This window comes from Dendrobates tinctorius, unplaced genomic scaffold (genome assembly GCF_039654945.1).
Source record: "Dendrobates tinctorius isolate UK_male_01 unplaced genomic scaffold, ASM3965494v1 ptg000058l, whole genome shotgun sequence".
Lineage (NCBI taxonomy): Eukaryota > Metazoa > Chordata > Amphibia > Anura > Dendrobatidae > Dendrobates > Dendrobates tinctorius.
The window spans coordinates 21365075-21391862 of NW_027361726.1; the positions used below are offsets into that span (position 1 = coordinate 21365075).

General features: G+C 46.2%; 1 protein-coding gene across 3 annotated transcripts in view; it reads left to right on the plus strand.

The window, feature by feature from the left end:
• Positions 1-22152: 22152 nt before the first annotated feature.
• ITPK1 (inositol-tetrakisphosphate 1-kinase) overlaps positions 22153-26788 on the plus strand; it is a 122476-nt gene continuing 117840 nt past the window's right edge. The window contains exons 1-2 of one of the 3 annotated variants that reach the window (XM_073578121.1): positions 22153-22493; positions 23394-23584. In XM_073578121.1, the coding sequence (XP_073434222.1) occupies positions 23490-23584 (95 nt within the window). In that variant the 5' untranslated portion in view covers positions 22153-22493; positions 23394-23489. Of the gene's footprint in view, positions 22494-23393; positions 23585-26788 lie in introns of those variants that run through there. The other 2 variants (XM_073578122.1, XM_073578123.1) reach the window with 2 other exon arrangements.

Consider the following 26788-nt stretch of genomic DNA (forward strand, 5'->3'; position numbering starts at 1 on the left):
AACTAAATCACACTTGCAGCCAGTTGAGATGGATTAAAGTTGACTCAACCTCTGTCCTGTGTCCTTGTGTGTACCACATTGAGCATGGAGAAAGGAAAGAAGACCAAAGAACTGTCTGAGGACTTGAGAAACCAAATTGAGAGGAAGCATGAGCAATCTCAAGGCTACAAGTCCATCTCCAAAGACCTGAATGTTCCTGTGTCTACCGTGCGCAGTGTCATCAAGAAGTTTAAAACCCATGGCACTGTGGCTAACCTCCCTAGATGTGGACGGAAAAGAAAAATTGACAAGAGATTTCAACACAAGATTGTGCGGATGTTGGATAAAGAACCTCGATTAACATCCAAACAAGTTCAAGCTGCCCTGCAGTCCGAGGGTACAACAGTGTCAACCCGTACTATCCGTCGGCGTCTGAATGAAAAGGGACTGTATGGTAGGAGACCCAGGAAGACCCCACTTCTTACCCCGAGACATAAAAAAGCCAGGCTGGAGTTTGCCAAAACTTACCTGAAAAAGCCTAAAACGTTTTGGAAGAATGTTCTCTGGTCAGATGAGACAAAAGTAGAGCTTTTTGGGCAAAGGCATCAACATAGAGATTACAGGAGAAAAAAAGAGGCATTCAAAGAAAAGAACACGGTCCCTACAGTCAAACATGGCGGAGGTTCCCTGATGTTTTGGGGTTGCTTTGCTGCCTCTGGCACTGGACTGCTTGACCGTGTGCATGGCATTATGAAGTCTGAAGACTACCAACAAATTTTGCAGCATAATGTAGGGCCCAGTGTGAGAAAGCTGGGTCTCCCTCAGAGGTCATGGGTCTTCCAGCAGGACAATGACCCAAAACACACTTCAAAAAACACTAGAAAATGGTTTGAGAGAAAGCACTGGAGACTTCTAAGGTGGCCAGCAGTGAGTCCAGACCTGAATCCCATAGAACACCTGTGGAGAGATCTAAAAATGGAAGTTTGGAGAAGGCACCCTTCAAATATCAGGGACCTGGAGCAGTTTGCCAAAGAAGAATGGTCTAAAATTCCAGCAGAGCATTGTGAGAGACTCATTGATGGTTACCGGAAGCGGTTGGTCGCAGTTATTTTGGCTAAAGGTTGTGCAACCAAGTATTAGGCTGAGAGTGCCAATACTTTTGTCTGGCCCATTTTTGGAGTTTTGTGTGAAATGATCAATGTTTTGCATTTTGCTTCATTCTCTTTTGTGTTTTTTTCATTTAAGACAAATTAAATGAAGATAATAATACCAAAGAATGTGTTTGCAATCATTTTCAGGAAGAAACTGAGTATTAGCTGACAGAATTTCAGGGGTGTCAATACTTTTGGCCACAACTGTACATGTCCCTTTTCGTACATCAACCACCCCTCTGGCTGTCAGGACAGTGGGCCTGCTCTCGGAGTATACGGGTTCTACCAACGCCTGGTAAACTCTCCCTCTAAGACCTATAGCTGCCCGACACCAAACCAACATTTCACATCTGGGGGGTATTGCAATGGGAAAAGCATCACTCACTCTGACGCTGCCAATCTCTCCACCAGAGAGTTCTACCTGTTGCCTTTGCATCAGGGCTCGGATCTCCTTCTGCAGGACTCGTTGTTCTCCGGAACCAGCAGTCTCAGCCACCTGTTGCAACAAGACAATAACCTCGGACAGTTTTCAATTACATTTGTACCAAGAGTCATCATGGGATTACATTCACGTCGATCAATATCAACAACTATTAAACCTTGAGACTTTAGCTCTACCCGCCCCACTTTGACAGTAATTTCTTTACATCCTATCTGCGGTAAAGACTGACCATTACTAGCAACTACTGTCAGTTCATCAGTTGGGCCACGGGTAATCTCTGAATCAGCCCAATATCTCTTGTACAGAATGTACGACATAGTGGTCACCTGGGAGCCAGTGTCCAGCAAAGCGTTCATGGGGATGCCGTCAATCACCACAGGAAGGATTGGTCTCCCTCCCACATACTTGACTCTCCAGTTCCTTGGGCCTGGGGATCCTACTCCTGGGGGTTGGCCCTCTGCCCCAGGGGTCGCTCGTTTAAAGGACAATATCTTGCAAGATGACCTGCCTTGTAGCAGCAACGACAGATGTGACGTCCGTCCTGGTCATAGCGATCGTTGTTCCTCCCTCGAAGTGGCGGGGCTCTCCTCCTCCGGAGCCACGGGACATCCTATAGACTGGAAGCAAGCTGGATCTTCTCTTTGGAGGACATTTGTAGGGACTGCACAGTTTTGGTAAGTGCAGCCATCCCTTTGGTCAGCTCCTGGACTTGAAGACGCAGCTCCTCATTTGGATCTTTATCCAGAGTCTATGCATCAGCCTCCAGAGGGATGGAAGGAAAAGAGGTTGCTTCCTGATGGTAGGTGATCGCTGGGCGCCTAGGGGGCGCTGGATGGCTGTCAGTGGACTCCTGCAGTACCCGAATAGCCCTGTCCTTAAAATCAGCAAAGTTCAGATCAGGCTTTTGCAGGGTTATAATACGCAACTGTCCTCTGTGGGTACTGGATAGGAGTCCTTCAATGAACTGCTCCTTTAACAGTTTATCTTCCTCCTTCACACTGTCAGGATCAACTTGCTTAACTGCTCGCAGCGCCTCCTGCAGGTTGAGAGTATAATCCCTGATACTGTCCTGCACCTTCTGTTTACAGCCAAAGAGCCTCATCTTGATTTGAGCTGCAGTGCGAGTGTCAAAGGTGCTCCTCAGCTTAGCCAGGATCTTTGCAACAGTCTCTTTATCATTGTCCTGCCAGGCTTTCACTTCTCTCTGCACTGCACCCGTTATTTGTCCAATCAGGATATTCACTTTCTGGCTTTCAGACAGAGGGTATACTTTAAACAAAGTGCACAGTCTCTCTTTAACCCCTTAAGCCCCAAGGGTGGTTTGCACGTTCATGACCGGGCCAATTTTTACAATCCTGACCACTGTCCCTTTATGAGGTAATAACTCTGAAACGCTTCCATGGATCCCGGTGGTTCTGACACTGTTTTCTCGTGACATATTGTACTTCATGTTAGTGGTAAAATTTCATTCAAATAACTTGCGTTTATTTGTGAAAAAAACGGAAATTTGGCAAAAATTTTGAAAATTTCGCAATTTTCCAACTTTGAATTTTCATGCCCTTAAATCACAGAGATACGGCACACAAAAAACTTGATAAGTAACATTTTCCTCATGTTTACTTTACATCAGCACAATTTTGGAACCAAAATTGTTTTTTGTTAGGAAGTTATAAGGGTTAAAAATTGACCAGCGATTTCTCATTTTTGCAACACCATTTTATTTTTACGGACCACATCACATTTGAAGCCACTTTGAGGGGTCTATATGATAGAAAATACCCAAAAGTGACACCATTCTAAAAACTGCACCCCTTAAGGTGCTCAAAACCACATTCAAGAAGTTTATTAACTCTTTAGGTGCGTCACAGGAATTGTTTGAATATTTAAAAAAAAAAATGAACATTTAACTTCTTTTCACAAAAAAAATACTTCAGGTTCAATTTTTTTTATTTTACCAAGGGTAACAGGAGAAATTGGACTGCAAAATTTATTGTGCAATTTGTCCTGAGTACGCTGATACCTGATATGTGGGGGGAACCACTGTTTCGGCGCATGGCTGAGCTCAGAAGGGAAGGAGCGCCGTTTGACTTTTTCAATGCAAAATTGGCTGGAATTCAGATCGGACGCCATGTCACGTTTGGAGAGCCCCTGAAGTACCTAAACAGTGGAAACCCCCCACAAGTGACCCCATTTTGGAAACTAGACCCCCCAAGGAACTTATCTAGATATGTGGTGAGAACTTTGAACCCAGAAGGGCTTCACAGAAGTTTATAACGTACAGCGGTACAATTAAAAAATCATATTTTTTCCACAAAAATGATCTTTTCACCCCCAATTTTTATTTTCCCAAGGGAAACTGGACCCCAAAAGTTATTGTGCAATTTGTCCTGAGTACGCTAATACCCCATGTGTGGGAGAAAACTACTGTATGGGCACGCGTCGGGGCTCGGATAAGGAAGTAGTGACGTTTTGGAATGCAGACTTTGATGGAATGGTCTGCGGGTGTAATGCCACATTTGGAGAGCACATGATGTGTCTAAACTGTGGAAACACCCCACAAGTGACCCCATTTTGGAAACCAGACCCCCAAGAAACATATCTAGATGTGTGGTGAGCACCTTGAACGCCCAAGTGCTTCACAGAAGTTTATAACGTAGAGCCATACAAATAAAAAAAAATCATATTTTCTTCCACAAAAATGATATTTTTGCCCCTAATTTTTTATTTTCCCAAGGGTAACAGGATAAATTGGACCCCAATAGTTTTGTTGTGCAATTTGTCCTGAGTAGGCTGGTACCCCATATGTGGGGGTAAACCACTGTTTGGGCGCATGGCAGAGCTTGGAAGGGAAGGAGCACCGTTTGAATTTTTCAACGCAGAATTGGCTGGAATTGAGATCAGACGCCATGTTGCATTTGGAGAGCACCTGATGTGCCTAAACAGTAGAAATCCCCCAATTCTAACTCCATCCCTAACCCCAACACACCCTTAACCCTAATCTCAGCCTTAACCCTAGCTCTAACCCTGATGGGAAAATGGAAATACATTTTTTTTTATTTTATTATTTTTCCCTAACTAAGGGGGTGATAACGGGGGGTTTGATTTACTACTTATGGCAGGATTTTATATTTGGCAGCTGTCACACGTCAAAAGATGCTTTTTATTCTGGGACACAGAATGAACGAAAATCAGTATTTCATGAATTTCTTTTTTTTTTGGGGGGGGGGGCGTTTACACCGTTCCGTGTGTGGTAAAATTGATAGAGCAGTTTTATTCTTCGGGTCAGTATGATTACAGCGATACCTCATTTAAATCTTTTTTATGTTTTGCCGCTTTTTTACAATAAAAACAATTTTATATAAAAAATAATTATTTTTGCATCGCTTTATTCTGCAAGCTATAACTTTTTTATTTTTTCGCTGATGACGCTGTATGGTGGGTCGTTTTTTGAGGGACAAGATGACGTTTTCAGTGGTACGATGTTTATTCATATCTGCCTTTTTGATTGCGCGTTATTGCACTTTTTGTTCGGCAGTATGATAATAAAGCATTGGGTTTTTTTTTTGCTTCGTTTTTTTTTTTTGTTTAAGGGGTTCACCAAAGGGGTTAACTAGTGGGACAGTTTTATAGGGTGGGTCGTTACGGAGCGGCGATACTAATATGTGTACATTTATTGTTTTTTTTTATTTACAAAAAAAAGACTTTATTAGGGAATTTTTTTTATTTATTTAGGAATTTTTTAAAATTATTTTTACACGTGTTTTTTTTTTTTTTTTACTTTATTTTATTGTCCCAGGTGGGGACATCACTGTCTAGTGTCAGATCGCTGATCTGACAGTTTGCACAGCACTCTGTCAGATCAGCGATCTGACAGGCACTGCAGGCGGCTTCTCAGCGCCTGCTCTCAGCAGGCACTGAGGAAGCCGTCTCCCTGCAGGACCCTGAAGGCCCCTCACGGCCATATTGGATCCGGGGGTCTCCAGAGAGGAGACACTCGGAGCAGCGCAGCATATCGCGCTGCTCCAAGGGTCTCAGGGAAGCACGCAGGGAGCCCCCTCCCTGCGCGATTCTTTCTTGTGCCCCCGGTACACTGAGATCATGTTTGATCGCAGTGTGCCAGGGGTTAATGCTCCGGGGGCAGTCCATGACTGCCCCTGGCACATAGTGCCGGGTGTCAGCTGTGATAATCAGGAAAAGGAAATAGGGGAAATTATTTGATGTTTAATATGATTTTAGTAATTTTTATAACTACGCGCCCTACAAAGATCAGAAACTAAGATGGGTGATGGTGGGAGGAATTTATTAATTTTATAGCTTTTCTTATTCTGTGACTGGAGTCGCCATCAGCCCTGATCAGGTGACTAGATTTCCCCCGACCTATTGGTCACATATCCGGCCTATCGGTGACTACACATTGCCTGAACCAATGGGGGCTGTTAGATTACCGCTCCCTCCACTGCATACACAGCATGAAGTACCATCAGTACTGGCTCAGTGTTATTGGACATTGGTGTGGTTTTTTAATCCAGTTCATCACTTCACAGTTTTTACAGGTGAGACAAATTAAAAAGCACAGGAAAAAAACATACTGGAAAACTACAGCACTTCATAAGAAAATCACAAGCAACAAAGACAAGTTTAATATACGGTATGTGGTCAAGAGCAGAGGCGGGCTGGGCCGGAGGGCAAGTGCTCCCAGGACGCTCTCCTAGCAGCTGCTATAACAGAAATGGCAGCGCACAGCGAACCGCGCCGTGTCTGCTGTACTGTGATACAGATGGACAAGCACACTGACACATTTACAGGTGCGGTGCTGCATCACAGTACAGCAGACACGGCCCTGTGCGAATGGGGGCCCACTCGACGCTGGGGACACCGGCATGCTATTTTGTCATTACTATGTATAGAACAATATATGTGGCTCATTATACTGTATGGAACATTATATGTTGCCATTATACTGAATGTAGCAATGTATGGGGCTCATTATACTGTATCTAGCAATATATGGGGCTCATTATACTGTATCTAGCAATATATGGGGCTCATTATACTGTATGGAGCAATGTATGGGGCTCATTATACTGTATGGAGCAATGTATGGGACTCATTATACTGTATGGAGCAACGTTTGGGGATCATTATACTGTATGGAGCAATGCATGGGGCTCATTATACCGCATGAAGCAATATATGGGGCCAGGGTCGAACTGGCCCACTGGGACACCGCTGAAGTGCCCCGTGGGCTCCAGAGGGAAAAAATAATAAGAAAAATTTTTTAGGGGTGCAGCCCCTTTAAAGGTGCAGGAGGGAGAGGTCACGGGCGCTTGCATGCAGTCCCGACCCACCGCTTTGACCAGGCCCAGCGGCACCACCCAGCGAACCAAGGTAAGTGCTGGGCTCATAGAAAAAAGGGGTTGGGACACACGCTATGGGGCCCGTGAGTTGGGAGAGCCCAGTGCCAGTGCTGGCATCGCCCCTTCTCTAATACTCATCTCTCCTCGTTCACGGCAGCTGATTGTCTCCAGCGCACTCTGACTCTGCGACGTCTTTGGGCAGAGGGCACGATGACATAATCACAGCACGCTCAGCCTCTTTGTCCTGAGCACTGCAGAGTCGGGAGAGATGCTGAGTATACCAGACCTGCGGCGGGAATGGGAGAGGTGAGTATTTGATTTTTTTAAATGTATACAGCATTACATGGGCCTATGATCTAATGTATGGAGGAGTATTACATGGGCCCATGATCCACTGTATGGAGGAGCATTACATGGGGCCCATGATCTACTGTGTGGAGGAGTATTACATAGGGCAGGAGCAATACATGGGGCCCATGATGTACTGTATGGAGGAGCATTACATGGGGCAAATGATCTACTGTATGGAGGAGCATTACATGGAGCCCATGATCTACTGTATGAGGAGCATTACATAGGTCCCATGATGTACTGTATGGAGGAGCATTATATGGGGCCCAAGATCTATTGTATGGAGGAGTATTATATGGGGCCCATGATCTACTGTACGGAGGAGCATTACATGGGGCCCATGATGTACTGTATGGAGGAGCATTACATGGGGCAAATGATCTACTGTATGGAGGAGCATTACATGGAGCCCATGATCTACTGTATGAGGAGCATTACATGGGTCCCATGATGTACTGTATGGAGGAGCATTATATGGGGCCCAAGATCTATTGTATGGAGGAGTACTACATGGGGCCCATGATCTACTGTACAGAGGAGCATTACATGGGGCCCATGATGTAATGGGTGGAGGTGCATTATATGGGACTCATGATCTACTGTATGGAGGAGCATTACATGGGGCCCATGATCTACTGTATGGAGGAGCATTACATGGGGCCCATGATGTACTGTATGGAGGAATATTATATGGAGCCCATTAAGTACTGTATGGAGGAGCATTGCACTGTGCCCAAGGTGTACTGTATGAAGGAGCTTTACATAAGGTCCATGATGCACTGTATGGAGGAGCATTATATGGGGCCCATGATGTACTGTGTGGAGGAGCATTACATGAGGCCCATGATGTAATGTATGGATGAGCATTATATGGGGCCCATGATCTACTGTATGGAGGAGCATTACATGGGGCCCATAATCCACTGTATGGAGGAGCATTACATAGGGCACATGATCCATGTAGGCCTGCATAGTTGTTTATTTTTTAGTTCATTTTTGGCCTCCTGCTGTTTTAAATTATTTGACTGATTGCTAACGAGGTAAAATAGTGAGAGATCTTAGAGCTAGTCTCCTATATATTGAGACACACCTGGGGAAGCATTTATGCAGGGGTTAGCATATATGTGCATTTAATCGAAGTACATTTCATCAAAGTACTTGGCAGTTATACCATGGCAGTTAGACAGGGCAGGAGACAGATAAGACATTTATACAAACCTAGTCCCAGTATATTTGGACTACAACAATTATTTACCATATGCATTTGTATAATGTATGTCCTGGCTGCTGCATTCACTTACATCCACCGTTCTTGCACTAACTCTTTACACTCCATCTTTATTGGCCCCTCAGTCCTCTCCTCTTTTATGTATAGCACTCATGCTCTTTTCACATAGCTAAGCAGCACAGATCCATTCAGTCCCTCCATCCAACACAAGAGACGCTCTCACAAATCACTTAACCATCTGCTCACTCTTTCTATCCTCCTCCTAGTCGCAGGAGACACCTCTCTCAACCCCCGGCCCCTAATTTTATAGCAAGTGAAACCCCCCAACTGCTACAATCAGAAACCCCTCTTATCTTATTAATATTCCCTGCATGCCTTCTGATTCTTTCAATTGTGCCCTTTTGAATTCTCGTTCAGTGTGTAATAAGCTCTCCTTCATCCATGACTTCTTCCTTTCTAATTCTCTTAACCTCCTGGATCTTACTGAAATGTTGATCCAACAGTCAGACACCACCTCTGCTGCTGCTCTCTCATATGGTGGACTAAACTTCACTCATACCCCAGGATCGGACAACCAAGCAGGTGGAGGCGTTGGTATGCTCCTATCACCCAACTGTACCTTTCAGGTTATCCCTCAAGTACCCTTAATTGTCTTCCCTTCTTTTGAGGTCCATGCTGTCAGACTCTACATCCCCTTCTCCATGCGAGTGGCGGTGGTGTATCACCCCTCCCATCGGGCCCCTCCCATTAGTTCCTGGATCACTTTGCCACCTGGCTTCCTCACTTTCTCTCCTGTGACATCCCCACCCTCATCATGGGTGATTTCAACATCCCCATTGCTCTTCCCCTCTCCCCATCTGACACTCACCTTTTATCTCTAACCTCTTTCGGCCTTTTGAAGCTTACTAACTCTCCAACGCATGATGATAGAAACTCCCTCGACTTGGTCTTCTCCCGGCTTTGGTCATTGGATGATTTTACAAACTCCCCTCTCCCGCTGTCTGACCACAATCTTCTTTCATTCTCTATCAAGAACTGCCATCCCACTCAGGTCACCCCTACTTTCCTGACTTATGGAAACATACAGGCCATCAACACCCAGAAACTTATGAAGAACTTGCAGTCATCATTGGTACCAAACTCCTCCCTCTCATGTCCTGATTCTGCACTGAAGCATTACAACGAAACACTGCAAAGTGCCCTGGATGAAACTGCACCTCCTATACATAGAACAACTAGGCACAGATGGCGACAACGATGGCACACGCTGCAAACACGCTTCCTACAGCGGTGCTCCAGGTGCGCCGAACATCTGTGGAGAAAATGCAATCTACCCGAAGATTTCATCCATTATAAGTTTATGCTTAAAACATACAACTCTGCCCTTCACCTCTCCAAACAAACCTATTTCAACACCCTCATCACCTCACTATCCAATAACTCGAAACGTCGCTTTGACACTTTTCATTCCCTACTCAACCCAAGAGTGCAGGCCCCAACCACGGATCTCTGTGCTGGCGATCTGGTTCATTATTTAAAAGAAAAAATTGACCATATTCAACAGGAAATTATCCCCCAATCCCGTCATACCATGCATTTTCCTCCCTCCCCCACTGCATCTAGCTCACACTGACTGTGAACCAGTCACAGAAGTAATCAGGCTCCTTGCATCTTCTCGCCCGACCACTTGCACCAGGGATCCCATTCCGTCTCATCTCCTCTAGTCCCTTTCCCATGCTGTCACCGCTCACCTAACGAAAATATTCAACCTCTCTCTCTCTTCTGGTATCTTTCCCTCCTCATTTAAGCATGCCATCATACATCCATTACTTAAAAAATCATCCCTCGACCAAAACAGTGCCGCTAACTATAGACCTGTCTCTAATCTTCCCTTCATCTCTAAACTCCTGGAACGCTTGGTCCACTCCTGTCTTATCCGCTATCTCTCAAGTACCTCTCTTCTCGACCCTCTACAATCCGGTTTCCGCTCTTTACACTCTACTGAAACTGCCCTCACTAAAGTCTCTAATGCTCTACTAACAGCTAAGTCTAATGGTCATTACTCCATGGTAATTCTCTTGGATCTCTCCGCAGCATTCGACACTGTGGATCATCAGTTTCTCCTCACTATGCTCCGCTCCATTGGCCTCAAGGACACCATTCTCTCCTGGTTCTCCTCCTATCTCTCTGACCGCTCCTTCACTGTATCTTTTGCTGGCTTCTCCTTCTCCTCTTCCCCTTACTGTTGGGGTTCCTCAAGGATCGGTTGTAGGCCCTCTTCTCTTCTCTTTGTATACTGCCCCTATTGGTCAAACAATCAGTAGGTTTGGTTATCAGTGCCATCTCTATGCTGATGACACCCAATTATACACTTCTCCTGATATCACGCCTGCCTTTTTAGAAAACACCGGTGATTGTCTTACCGCTGTGTCTAACATCATGTCCTCCCTCTATCTGAAACTGAACCTGTCAAAAACTGAACTCCTTGTGTTTCCTCCCTCTACTAATGTACCTATGCCCAACATTGCCATTTCCGTATGTGGCTCCACCATTACTCCCCAGTAACATGCCCGCTGTCTTGGGGTCATACTTGATTCCGAGCTTTCATTCACCCCCCCACATCAGATCACTGGCTTGCTTTTGTTATCTGCACCTCACAAACATTTCTAGAATTCGACCCTTTCTTAAGCCCCCGTTACACACTGCGATATCGCTAGCAATATCGCTGTAAAGTCACCGATTTTGTGACGTTGCAGCGATATTGCTAGCGATATCGCTGCATGTGATACTTACTTCCGACCGGCTCCCCCGCTGGTTATTGCTGGTCGCGCGAGAAGCTCCTGGATCGTTTCTCGCCGGTCACTTCCTGCGGCGCCGACAAGCGACGCGTGGAGCCAGGCGGGAGGACGCAGAATCGCCGCGTCTGACAGGTCAGTAGCGATCCCCGTCCCCAGCGATGTCGCTGGTGAGATCTGCCTGTGTGGCAGCTCACTAGCGACCACCTAGCGATGCACCAGCGATCCTGACCGCGTCATATCGCTGGTGCATCGCTAGGTGTAACGGTACCCTTACTTTCGACTCTGCAAAAACTCTTTCTTATTCATTCTCGACTGGACTATTGTAACTCTCTATTAATTGGTCTCCCTCTTACCAAACTCTCCCCTCTCCAATCTGTCTTGAATGCTGCAGCCAGGATCATATTCCTCACCAATCGTTACACCGATGCCTCTACCTTGTGCCAGTCATTACACTTTTTACCCATCCACTCCAGAATCCAGTACAAACTTATTACCCTCACCCACAAAGCCCTCCATGGCTCAGCACCAACCTACATCTCCTCCCTTGTTTCAGTATACCACCCTACCCATGCCTTCCGTTCTGCTGATGACCTGAGGTTAACATCCTCAATAATCAGAACCTCCCACTTCTGTCTCCAAGACTTTTCACGTGCTGCGCTAATTCTTTGGAATGCACTACCCAGGTTAATACGATTAATCCCCAATCCCCACAGTTTTAAGCGTGCCCTAAAAACGCATTTATTCAGACTGGCCTACCATCTCAACACATTAACCTAACTATCCTTGTGTAGCCCATTCAAAATCTTTTACCATGACCAGGTTCCTTGCATCATGTCCTCACATGCTTTATGCATTTAATAGCCCTCTGTGTCTGTGCTGTTACATACTTAGGCTGATAACCGGTTCATGCAGCATTACATGAACACCCGATTCTTACACTATGGCTGGTCCGAAAAATGAAAGCAATTGTTACCACCCACCTTCCGTGTCTCCCCTTTTCCTCATAAATTGCCAGCTTGCGAGCAGGGCTCTCATTCCTCTTGGTATCTGTTTTGATCTATGTGTCTATTGTTATCCTGTAATGTCTATTGTCTGTACAAGTCCCCTCTAAAATGTAAAGTGCTGCGGAATATGTAAGCGCTATAGAAATAAAATTATTATTATTATGTACTGTATGGAGGAGCATTACATGGTGCCCATGAAGTACTGTATGAAGGCACATTATATAGAGCCCATGATATGCTGTATGGGGCCCATGATCTACTGTATAGATGAGCATTACATGGGGCCCATGACATATTGTATGAAGGACCATTACATGGGGCCCATCTTATACTGTATGGAGGAGCATTATGTGGGGCCCATGATATATTATATGAAGGAGTATTGTATGTGGCTCGTGATATACTGTATGGAGGAGAATTATATAGGGCCTGTTATATACTGCATGAGGAACTTTATATGGGGCCCATGATATACTGTATAAAAGACTATGTGGGTGCCCATAATACTTTATGGATGACTATGTGGGTGCCCATAATACTGTATGAAGGACTACAGTATGTTGTTTCCCATATACTGCATGGAGAACTATGTGGTGACAATAATACTGTATAGAGGACCATGTGGTGCCCATAATACTTCATAGACTATGTGGTGCCCATAATACTGTATAGAGGACCATGTGGTGCCAATAATACTGTATAGAGAACTATGTGGTTGCCCATATACTGTGTGGATGACTATTTGGTGCCCATATACTGTGTGGATGACTATGTGGTGCCCATATATTGCACTATACCTGTATTTCTTATCTGTGCATCATAAATCATGGTATGTGTTAAAGGGGCTCACTGAGACTTTCACCAGGGCCCACGAAAACCTGGAGCCTGCCCTAGTGACGACGCACATCAAGATTAACGCCGGTTGCAGCTGTGTTAGGGAACTCTGCTCTGTGACAGGCCATGCGTCGACGTCACATAGCAGTTACATTTTTCACACATCCGTTTGTCACCATCAGTCAAAATCCGCCGTTTTGCAAAAAAACGGATCCGCCATTTTTCTTGGCGGATCCGTTTTTTTCCCCATTGACTTGCATTATCGGCGGATTTTGACTGATGATGATCCGTTGCATCCGCATGTCACCAAGATTTTGGCGTCCACTGACATGTCCGGACGGACCCTGCAACGTTTTTTCAGTGCCCGGATCCGCTATTTTGTGTTTTTAACCCCTTAATCCTTTCTGCCTGCTGGCTGAAAATCTCTCTCTCTCCTTGCCGGGCCATCGCGCGATCTTGACCGCCTTCCCGATCTCGCCTGGGCCACCGCGCGATCTTGACTGCCTCCTCCATTAGTCTCGCGATCTCGGCCCATCGCGCGATAGCACTTTCCACAACCCGCGGTCCCTTTAATTGACGCCGCTCACGGATCCGTAGTCATCCGTACTTCGCTCAAAGGGGCGGGTCAGTTTTTTTCTCCCCTTTGGCGGATTTCAGCTGACCGCCGACTACGGATGTTTGAAACAGGCCTTAGCAAAGGCTGCATGATGACTCCTGCAGCCTTTGATAGGCCGGCAGCCTTTCAATGTTACTGCTATGTGACCTCAGCGCACGGCCTGTCACACATCAGAGTGCCCTGTCACAGCTGCAGTCGGCACCCATTTTAACGACCACGCCAAATATGTAGCCACAAATGGACGCCGGGGAACGCAGGAAGGGGAGAAGTATTCCCCCCACATGATTGAGCAAGGTAGGGACTGACATAGGGGCCCAGGGTGGGGACATTATTAAAGTAGACATAGGGGCCCAGGATGGAGCATCATAGGGGTCTGGGATGGGGACATTGAATAAAGGGACCAAGGATGGGGACATTATTACTGGAAGGTACCCTGGATGGAGACTTTATTAAAGAGGACATTGAGGTCCAGGATGGGGACATTAAATAAAGGGGTGACATAATTATTGTATGGAGGTCAGGATGAGGAACATACGTAATTGGTAGAGATGGGATGACCCCTGGATGTTCGGGTCCGGTGATTTCAGCCGAACAGTTACAAAAAGTTCTGGTTCGGGTACTGTTCTGGTTGAATGGGAGTACACCGGTGATACACTATGGATTAGATACACCGGTGTGTAACGTTTGTGCTCACTTAGCTGAGTAGGAGGATGCAGGAGACACATTCTCTTCAACGTCCACGTGGGCTTATTTGCTTCATAAACCATCAAATCCACAACAGAAAGGTAAACAGTCTTTAAGCAACCCAAAACAGTCCTTAGTTGGGCTTTGTTCCCTCAGGCCCTCTGCACACTCAGGCCAGGGCAATGTCCAGCCCGGACACTCCGTCTTGAGCAGGGGTGGGATTCAGCTGGTTCTCCCCGGTTCGGTGGAACCGGTTGTTAAAAAAGCAGCCGGTTCCCAGAACCGGGGAGATTCACAGCCGCGATCCGGAACTGTATGCGGCCGTGCCCTCTGTTCTGTGACGCGGCCGGCAGCAAATACAGCCACCTGCGTCACAGTGTATCGGGCAGGGAGCTGTGCACGGCTGTCTTCTTGCTCCCTCTACTTCCGGGTCAGGTGTCGGGCATGACGTCATCGCACAGACGCCGACATGTACCTGGACGCTGGCTGCAGAGAGGCGCTGCTGGGGAGCGGCTGTGAGGTAAGTGTAAGAAGGTGGCCCAGCTTGGGGGGTAGTCCCCTGTTTACCGCGAACAGACGACACAGACATGAGACTCAGGCAGTTTTTGGGTACAACAGGTCCGAGTTAATTGGCCGTCCTCCTGACAACCGCAGCAATACACCGCAGCACTTCCACAGCTCTCCGTATTCAGGCCCGGGTACCTGCACCTTCCTTTTGTCGTAGTGACGCTCCTCGCGGCTCTTTCACTGGGGCTGCCCTAGGCCTATCTACCGCCAGCGTTTCACCGGTCTGAGATCATCGTCAATTTGGTACCCCCTGGGCATCGTCTGTTCTGCGGTTCTTCGTGTCGGGGCCACCCCCCTGACTTCGTTTCTCTTCAGTAACCTAGTTGAGCTCTCCACTACTGTTCGTACTCCTTCACTGTCTCCTCTCCTGTCGAGCTCCTCCCGGGACTGGAACCTTCTGGAACCCTCTCCTGTCCTATTTATAACCTTCCTGGACTCCTGTCTCCCCGCCCCCCATGACTCAGGGTGTGTGCGCACGCTGCAGATTCTGATGCGGATCCGCAGCGGATTTGGCCGCTGCGAATCCGCAGCAGTTTTTGCTGCGGTGTACAGTAGCATTCTAACCAATGGAAAAAAAAAAAACCGCTGTGCAGATGCTGCGGAATTTTCCGCGCGGATTTGCTGCGGTTTCCAATCCGCAGAAAGAATTGACATGTCATTCTTTTCTGCGGATTGCGCTGCGGTTTGCCATCTCCTCCATTGTGGAGATAAAAAACCGCAGGGCAAAACCGCAGTCTAATCCGCAGGTAAAACCGCAGGTGACTATGTGGTGGTAATATGTGGTCTGGCCATGGTGCGGCGTTATTTGTTCCTTGTATGTGGTATTATTCAGTCACTATGTGGTGGTAATATGTGGTCTGGTCATGGTGTGACGATATTTGTTCCTTGTATGGGGTATTATTCAGTCACTATGTGGTGGTAATATGTGGTCTGGTCATGGTGTGACGATATTTGTTCCTTGTATGTAGTATCATTCAGTCACTATGTGGTGGTAATATGTGGTCTGGTCATGGTGCAGCGTTATTTGTTCCTTGTATGTGGTATTATTCGGTCACTATGTAGTGATAATATGTGGTCTGGTCATGGTGCGGCATTATTTGTTCCTTGTATGTGGTATTATTCGGTGCCTATGTGGTGGTAATATGTGGTCTGGTCATGGTGCGGCGTTATTTGTTCCTTGTATGTGGTATTATTCGGTGACTATGTGGTGGTAATATGTGGTCTGGTCATGGTGTGACGATATTTGTTCCTTGTATGGGGTATTATTCAGTCACTATGTGGTGGTAATATGTGGTCTGGTCATGGTGTGACGATATTTGTTCCTTGTATGTGGTATTATTCAGTCACTATGTGGTGGTAATATGTGGTCTGGTCATGGTGCGGCGTTATTTGTTCCTTGTATGTGGTATTATTCGGTCACTATGTAGTGATAATATGTGGTCTGGTCATGGTGCAGCGTTATTTGTTCCTTGTATGTGGTATTATTCGGTGACTATGTGGTGGTAATATGTGGTCTGGTCATGGTGCGGTGGTATTTGTTCCTTGTGTGAGGTATGATTGGTCACCATGTGGTGGTAATATGTGGTCTGGTCATGGTGTGACGATATTTGTTCCTTGTATGTGATATTATTTGGTCACTATGTGGTAGTAATATGTGGTCTGGTCATGGTGCGGCGTTATTTGTTCCTTGTATGTGGTATTATTCGGTCACTATGTGGTGGTAATATGTGGTCTGGTCATGGTGTGACGATATTTGTCCCTTGTATGTGGTATTATTTGGTCACTATGTGGTAGTAATATGTGGTCTGGTCATGGTGCGGCGTTATTTGTTCCTTGTATGTGGTATTAATGGTTGTTTAAAAAAAAATGTAAATGTATGTGACTCATTCCCTTAAAGAAAAATACATAAATATATATTTATTTTTAATAGTTTAGAGTAGAATAGGGCCCGGCCGAAAGAGTCTCTCGTGTCGTGGTATCAGCTTAAAATTTATTTTGGCCAGAACAAAGCTGCTGGTTATGATTGTGATCTGGTGTTTGATTGGAACTGTTAATATCAGAATGTAGTGCACAGCCTGGCCAGCCGGTCAGTCAAGTGAGACAGCTGCATAGACCGGTGATACACTATGGATTAGATACACCGGTGATACACTATGGATTATATACACCTGTGATACACTATGTATTAGATACACCGGTGATACACTATGGATTAGATACACAGGTGATACACTATGGATTAGATACACCGGTGATACACTATGGATTAGATACACCGGTGATACACTATGGATTAGATACAGCGGTGATACACTATGGTTTAGATACACCGGTGATACACTATGGATTAGATACACCGTTCATACACTATGGATTAGATACAGTGGTGATAGACTATGGATTAGATACAGCGGTGATACACTATGGATTAGATACACCGGTGATGTACTATGGATTAGATACACCGGTGATCGGTAATACACTATGGATTAGATACAGCGGTGATAGACTATGGATGAGATACAGAAATGATACACTATGGATCAGATACAGCGGTCAGATACAGAGGTGATACACTATGGATTAGATACACCGGTGATACACTATGGATCAGATACAGCGGTGATACACTATGGATTAGATACACCGGTGATACACTATGGATCAGATACAGCGGTGATGCACTATGGATCAGATACAGCGGTGATGCACTATGGATCAGATACACCGGTGATACACTATGGATTAGATACAGCGGTGATACACTATGGATTAGATACAGCGGTGATACACTATAGATTAGATACAGCGGTGATACACTATGGATTAGATACAGCGGTGATGCACTGTGGATCAGATACAGCGGTGATACACTGTGGATCAGATACACCGGTGATGCACTATGGATCAGATACAGCGGTGATACACTATGGATCAGATACACCGGTGATTCACTATGGATCAGATACAGCGGTGATGCACTATGGATCAGATACACCGGTGATGCACTATGGATTAGATACAGCGGTGATGCACTATGGATTAGATACACCGGTGATGCACTATGGATTAGATACAGCGGTGATACACTATGGATTAGATACAGCGGTGATGCACTGTGGATCAGATACAGCGGTGATACACTATGGATTAGATACACCGGTGATGCACTATGGATCAGATACAGCGGTGATACACTATGGATCAGATACACCGGTGATTCACTATGGATCAGATACAGCGGTGATGCACTATGGATCAGATACACCGGTGATGCACTATGGATTAGATACAGCGGTGATGCACTATGGATCAGATACAGCGGTGATGCACTATGGATCAGATACAGCGGTGATGCACTATGGATCAGATACACCGGTGATACACTGTGGATTAGATACACCGGTGATACACTGTGGATTAGATACACCGGTGATACACTGTGGATTAGATACACCGGTGATGCACTATGGATTAGATACACCGGTGATACACTATGGATTAGATACAACGGTGATACACTATAGATTAGATACAGCGGTGATACACTATGGATTAGATACACCGGTGATACACTGTGGATCAGATACACCGGTGATACACTATGGATCAGATACAGCGGTGATGCACTATGGATCAGATACACCGGTGATACACTATGGATCAGATACAGCGGTGATGCACTATGGATCAGATACAGCGGTGATGCACTATGGATCAGATACAGCGGTGACGCACTATGGATCAGATACAGCGGTGATGCACTATGGATCAGATACAGCGGTGACGCACTATGGATCAGATACAGCGGTCAGATACAGAGGTGATACACTATGGATTAGATACACCGGTGATACACTATGGATCAGATACAGCGGTGATGCACTATGGATTAGATACACCGGTGATACACTATGGATCAGATACAGCGGTGATGCACTATGGATCAGATACAGCGGTGATGCACTATGGATCAGATACACCGGTGATACACTATGGATTAGATACACCGGTGATACACTATGGATTAGATACAGCGGTGATACACTATGGATTAGATACAGCGGTGATACACTATAGATTAGATACAGCGGTGATACACTATGGATCAGATACAGCGGTGATGCACTGTGGATCAGATACAGCGGTGATACACTATGGATCAGATACACCGGTGATGCACTATGGATCAGATACAGCGGTGATACACTATGGATCAGATACACCGGTGATTCACTATGGATCAGATACAGCGGTGATGCACTATGGATCAGATACACCGGTGATGCACTATGGATTAGATACAGCGGTGATGCACTATGGATCAGATACAGCGGTGATGCACTATGGATCAGATACAGCGGTGATACACTATGGATTAGATACAGCGGTGATACACTATGGATTAGATACACCGGTGATGCACTATGGATCAGATACAGCGGTGATACACTATGGATTAGATACACCAGTGATTCACTATGGATCAGATACAGCGGTGATGCACTATGGATCAGATACACCGGTGATGCACTATGGATCAGATACAGCTGTGATGCACTATGGATTAGATACAGCGGTGATGCACTATGGATTAGATACACCGGTGATACACTATGGATCAGATACAGCGGTGATGCACTATGGATCAGATACACCGGTGATGCACTATGGATTAGATACAGCGGTGATGCACTATGGATCAGATACAGCGGTGATGCACTATGGATCAGATACAGCGGTGACGCACTATGGATCAGATACAGCGGTGATGCACTATGGATCAGATACAGCGGTGACGCACTATGGATCAGATACAGCGGTCAGATACAGAGGTGATACACTATGGATTAGATACACCGGTGATACACTATGGATCAGATACAGCGGTGATGCACTATGGATCAGATACACCGGTGATACACTATGGATCAGATACAGCGGTGATGCACTATGGATCAGATACAGCGGTGATGCACTATGGATCAGATACACCGGTGATACACTATGGATTAGATACACCGGTGATACACTATGGATTAGATACAGCGGTGATACACTATGGATTAGATACAGCGGTGATACACTATAGATTAGATACAGCGGTGATACACTATGGATCAGATACAGCGGTGATGCACTGTGGATCAGATACAGCGGTGATACACTATGGATTAGATACACCGGTGATGCACTATGGATCAGATACAGCGGTGATACACTATGGATCAGATACACCGGTGATTCACTATGGATCAGATACAGCGGTGATGCACTATGGATCAGATACACCGGTGATGCACTATGGATTAGATACAGCGGTGATGCACTATGGATCAGATACAGCGGTGATGCACTATGGATCAGATACAGCGGTGATACACTATGGATTAGATACACCGGTGATTCACTATGGATCAGATACAGCGGTGATGCACTATGGATCAGATACACCGGTGATGCACTATGGATTAGATACAGCGGTGATGCACTATGGATCAGATACACCGGTGATGCACTATGGATCAGATACAGCGGTGATACACTATGGATCAGATACACCGGTGATTCACTATGGATCAGATACAGCGGTGATGCACTATGGATCAGATACACCGGTGATGCACTATGGATCAGATACAGCGGTGATGCACTATGGATTAGATACAGCGGTGATGCACTATGGATTAGATACAGCGGTGATGCACTATGGATCAGATACAGCGGTGATGCACTATGGATCAGATACAGCGGTGATTCACTATGGATCAGATACAGCGGTGATGCACTATGGATCAGATACACCGGTGATGCACTATGGATCAGATACAGCGGTGATGCACTATGGATTAGATACAGCGGTGATGCACTATGGATTAGATACAGCGGTGATGCACTATGGATTAGATACAGCGGTGATGCACTATGGATCAGATACAGCGGTGATTCACTATGGATCAGATACAGCGGTGATGCACTATGGATCAGATACACCGGTGATGCACTATGGATCAGATACAGCGGTGATGCACTATGGATCAGATACAGCGGTGATGCACTATGGATTAGATACAGCGGTGATGCACTATGGATTAGATACAGCGGTGATGCACTATGGATTAGATACAGCGGTGATGCACTATGGATCAGATACACCGGTGATTCACTATGGATCAGATACAGCGGTGATACACTATGGATTAGATACAGCGGTGATGCACTATGGATTAGATACAGCGGTGATGCACTATGGATTAGATACAGCGGTGATGCACTATGGATCAGATACAGCGGTGATGCACTATGGATCAGATACACCGGTGATGCACTATGGATCAGATACACCGGTGATGCACTATGGATCAGATACAGCGGTGATGCACTATGGATTAGATACAGCGGTGATGCACTATGGATTAGATACAGCGGTGATGCACTATGGATTAGATACAGCGGTGATGCACTATGGATCAGATACACCGGTGATGCACTATGGATCAGATACACCGGTGATGCACTATGGATCAGATACACCGGTGATGCACTATGGATCAGATACACCGGTGATGCACTATGGATTAGATACAGCGGTGATGCACTATGGATTAGATACAGCGGTGATGCACTATGGATTAGATACAGCGGTGATGCACTATGGATTAGATACAGCGGTGATGCACTATGGATCAGATACAGCGGTGATGCACTATGGATCAGATACACCGGTGATGCACTATGGATCAGATACACCGGTGATGCACTATGGATCAGATACAGCGGTGATGCACTATGGATTAGATACAGCGGTGATGCACTATGGATTAGATACAGCGGTGATGCACTATGGATTAGATACAGCGGTGATGCACTATGGATCAGATACAGCGGTGATGCACTATGGATCAGATACACCGGTGATGCACTATGGATCAGATACACCGGTGATGCACTATGGATCAGATACAGCGGTGATTCACTATGGATCAGATACAGCGGTGATGCACTATGGATTAGATACAGCGGTGATGCACTATGGATTAGATACAGCGGTGATGCACTATGGATTAGATACAGCCCTCTCCTGTGCTCTGGCTTCTTGTCGCCGTCTCCGGGAGCGCCGCTGCTCAGTGCTTCCCTCTGGTGGGCGGCGGCGGTATCTCCACGCTGCACTTCCTCTCCATTCTGAGGCGGCGGTGCTGCAGACTGTGCCTCGTTTTCCCCTCGCAGCCTCCAACTTCCAGGCTGCTCTTCCCCGGCTGTCAGTGCTCGGATCGTGGCCGCAGCAGGACAGGCGTGGAGCTCCGGCAGAGGGTGTGCCCTGGCCCCGGGTCCTCAGCTCCCTGAGTGCCCTCCCAACCTGCGAGAGAAGCTGAGACCAGGGAGGGACCCAGCTCAGCAAATGGAGATCTGAGAGGGGGAGGGAAGCAGCCACCAGGAGAAGACCCAGCGAGAGCCCGCTCCTCCACAGCTGCCGCGCTCCAGGTCGGTGGGGAAGGTGCCATGCGGGAGGGGGCGCTGTGCTGGGGAAGCCCTGCCTCGGTGGCACTTGTGCTGCTGCCCCTTGATATAATCTCCCATATAGAACTTTGGCTTCTCCTGTTTCCCTTTCCTGGCATCTTCTGGGCCCGGCATTGGTGTGAGGACGCCTCCTGTAACTCTCCAGGACACTATTTCTCACTGTTTCCACACTCTCTGCTTGCTGTCAGTGAATGGCAATATTTTCCTTCAGGTTCTGACCCAGTGCTGCTCTCAGCAGAGCGGTTGTGTATGGCTATGGACCTGATGGGTAGGGTAATTTACACTGATACATGTAACCAGAAGTCTCAGGGGGGGGGGGCTGGGCAGATGTCTTTTCGCCTCTGTAGAGTAGATCTTTCCCGCCGAGCTCTTAGAAATGGATTGGTGGCATTGTGGAAGCTGCCATACCGCTGATCGTATGGTCGTTCTATTAGGCTGCTGGCCTCCTTGATCCGCTTTGTTAGGACTACAAGTCCCAGCTTCGTCTGTTTGCTGGGTGCACTATGGGTTGTGTAACCTTTTTGGCACTGGAGGGATTCCTCCCAGATCTTACTGTCAGACATTTTTGTGCTTGTCAGGTCCAATGGGGACACGAGTGTAGTTACTCCGCTGATAGCAGTATCCACTCCACAAGGACTACAGGTCCCAGCACTCCCGCTGCGTGTTTCTCCCCTCTGCTGATTGGGGTCAGGGTCCATCTTGCCCGTTGCACCTGCCACTGAGTAATGTAGCTTTCCAGCTCCGTTTCCCCGTTCCGCGTGCACAGTACTTCCCTTTTGTCCGTTGCCGGAGGCCGTATGTTTGATTTTCTTTTTTCGAAAAGGCTGACCCCACATGACACCTGACGTCTTTTTCTTCCATCAGGTAAAGCTCGCACCCGTTACGGGAGGCCTCCCTGTCCTTTTGTCTGGTCCCGGGACTGATCCCCCTCCGAGGTCCCTGCTGTGACAGGTGCCAAAAATGCAGACGTTCCTGAAAGGGAAGCGGGTCGGCTATTGGATGAGTGAAAAGAAGATCAAGAAGTTGAATTTCCAGGCCTTTGCCGAATTGTGCAGGTGGGTGAAGTGTGCATCGCCTGTCATGGACAGATCGTCTCTGATTTCGGATGATTCTAATAAATTTTATTTCTATAGCGCCGACATATTCCGCAGCACTTTACATTTCAGAGAGGATTTGTACAGACAATAGACATTACAGCATAATAATAATCACATAGATTATAACAGATACCAAGAGGAATGAAAGGTGGGTGGTAACAATTGCCCTGATTGTATGGACCAGCCATAATGTTAAGTGTGTATCAGTACAGACACAGAGGGCTAATGGATGCATAAAGCATGTGGGAACATGATGCGGGGAACCTGGCTATGGTAAAACTTTTGGCTGTGCCACACAGGGATAGATTAGGTTAATGTGTTGAGGCGATAGGCCAGTCTGAATAAATGCGTTTTCAGGGCACGCTTAAAATTGTGGGGATTGGGGACTAATCGTATTGACCTGGGATACTGAATTCTGGAGTGGATGGGTAGCCAGTGTAATGACTGGCACAAGGTAGAGGCATCGGTGTAACGATTGGTGAGGAATATGATCCTGGCTGCAGCATTCAAGACAGATTGGAGAGGGGAGAGTTTGGTAAGAGGGAGACCGATTAGAAGAGTTACAATAGTCGAGACGAGAATGAATAAGAGAAACAGAAGAGTTTTTGCAGACTCAAAAGTAAGAAAAGGTCGAATTCTAGAAATGTTTTTGAGGTGCTGATAACAAGAGTGAGCCAGTGATCGAATGTGGGGGGCGAAGGAAAGCTCGGAATCAAGTATGACCCCAAGACAGCGGGCATGTTGCTGGGGAGTAATAGTGGAACCACACACAGAAATGGCAGTGTCGGGTATAGGTACATTAGTAGAGGGAGGAAACACCAGGAGTTCAGTCTTTGACAGGTTCAGTTTCAGATATAGTGAGGACATGATGTTAGACACAGCATTTAGACAATTGCCGGTGTTTTCTAGAAAGGCTGGCGTGATGTCAGGAGAAGAAGCGTATAATTGGGTGTCATCAGCATAGAGATGGTACTGGAAACCAAATCTACTGATTGTTTGACCAATAGGGGCAGTGTACAAGGAGAAGAGGAGGGGGCCTAGGACTGATCCTTGAGGAACCCCAACAGTAAGGGGAAGATGAGAGGAGGAGGAACCAGCAAAAGATACAGTGAAGGAGCGGTCAGAGAGATAGGAGGAGAACCAGGAGAGAATGGTGTCCTTGAGGCCAATGGAACGGAGCATAGTGAGGAGGAGCTGATGATCCACAGTGCTGAATGCTGCAGAGAGATCCAAGAGAATTAGCATGGAGTAATGACCATTTGATTTAGCTGTTAGTAGATCATTAGAGACTTTAGTGAGGGCAGTTTCAGTAGAGTGTAAAGAGCAGAAACCGGATTGAAGAGGGTCGAGAAGAGTTATCAAAGAGATAGCGGATAAGACGGGAGTGGACCAGGCGTTCCAGGAGTTTAGAGAAGAAGGGAAGATTAGAGACAGGTCTATAGTTAGCAGCACAGTTTTGGTCGAGGGATGGTTTTTTTTAAGTAGTGGATGTATGATGGCATGCTTAAATGAGGAAGGAAAGATACCGGAAAAGAGAGAGAGGTTAAATATTTTAGTTAGGTTAGTGGTGACTGCAGGGGAAAGGGACTGGAGGAGATGTGATGGAATGGGGTCACTTGTGCAAGTGGTAGGGCGAGAAGATGCAAGGAGCCTGCTTACTTCTTCTTCTGTGACTGGTTCAAAGTCAGAGCGTGAGCTAGATGCGGTGGGGGAGGGAGGACAGTGCATGGTATGAGGTGATTGGGAGATAATTTCCTGTCGGATATGGTCAATTTTTTTCTTTGAAGTAATTGGCCAGATCGTCAGCTCGAAGCTCCGTGGTTGGGGTCTGTACTCTTGGGTTGAGTAGAGAATGAAAAGTGTCAAAGAGACGTTTCGGGTTATTGGACAGTGAGGTGATGAGGGTGTTGAAATAGGTTTGTTTGGAGAGGTGAAGGGCAGTGTAGAATGTTCGAAGCTTATAATGGATGAAATCTTCGGGTAGGTAGGATTTTCTCCACAGACGTTCGGCGCACCTGGAGCACCGCTGCAGGAAGCGTGTTTGCAGTGTGTACCAGTGTTGTCGCCGTCTGTGTTGTGGTGTTCTATGTATAGGAGGTGCAAAATCATCCAGGGCACTTTGAAGTGTTTCATTGTAATGCTTCAGTGCAGAATCAGGACATGAAATGGAGGAGATAGGGGCCAATGATGACTGCAAGTTCTTCATAAGTTTCTGGGTGTTTATGGCCTGTATGTTTCTATAAGTATGTACAGTGGGGGTGACCTGAGCAGCCTGGCAGTTCTTGATAGAGAATGAAAGAAGGCTGTGGTCAGCAGGGCTGTGGAGTCGGTAAGCCAAACCTGCGACTCCGACTCCTCAATTTCCCTTACTCCGATTCCCACATATATTGCTTATATTTAAGTGAAAAATTTATTGTAGTACAATGTGAACGTCAGACATTTAATCATTTCTATGATCCAATAATCAAGATATTTAGATATTATGTTCTATTTATTGGAATACAACTTTAGAACACAAAAAACTGTAATATGTAATTGTAATTTGTAATTGTAAATATGTAATACACTGTATAATATCGATTACATACGGTACAGACCAAAGTTTGGACACACCTCATTCAAAGAGTTTTCTTTATTTTCATGAGTATGAAAATTGTAGATTCACTCTGAAGGCATCAAAACAATGAATTAACACATGTGGAATTATATAATTAACAAAATAGTGTGAAACAACAGAAAATATGTTGTATATTCTAGGTTCTTCAAAGTAGCCACCTTTTGCTTTGATTACTGCTTTGCACACTCTTGGCATTCTCTTGATGAGCTTCAAGAGGTAGTCACCGGAAATGGTCTTCCAATGGTCTTGAAGGAGTTCCCAGAGATGCTTAGCACTTGTTGGCCCTTTTGCCTTCACTCCGCGGTCCAGCTCACCCCAAACCATCTCGATTGGGTTCAGGTCTGGTGTCTGTGGAGGCCAGGTCATCTGGCGTAGCACCCCATCACTCTCCTTCTTGGTCAAATAGCCCTTACACAGCCTGGAGGTGTGTTTGAAGTCATTGTCCTGTTGAAAAATAAATGATGGTCCAACTAAACACAAACCGGATGGAATAGCATGCCGCTGCAAGATGCTGTGGTAGCCATGCTGGTTCAGTATGCCTTCAA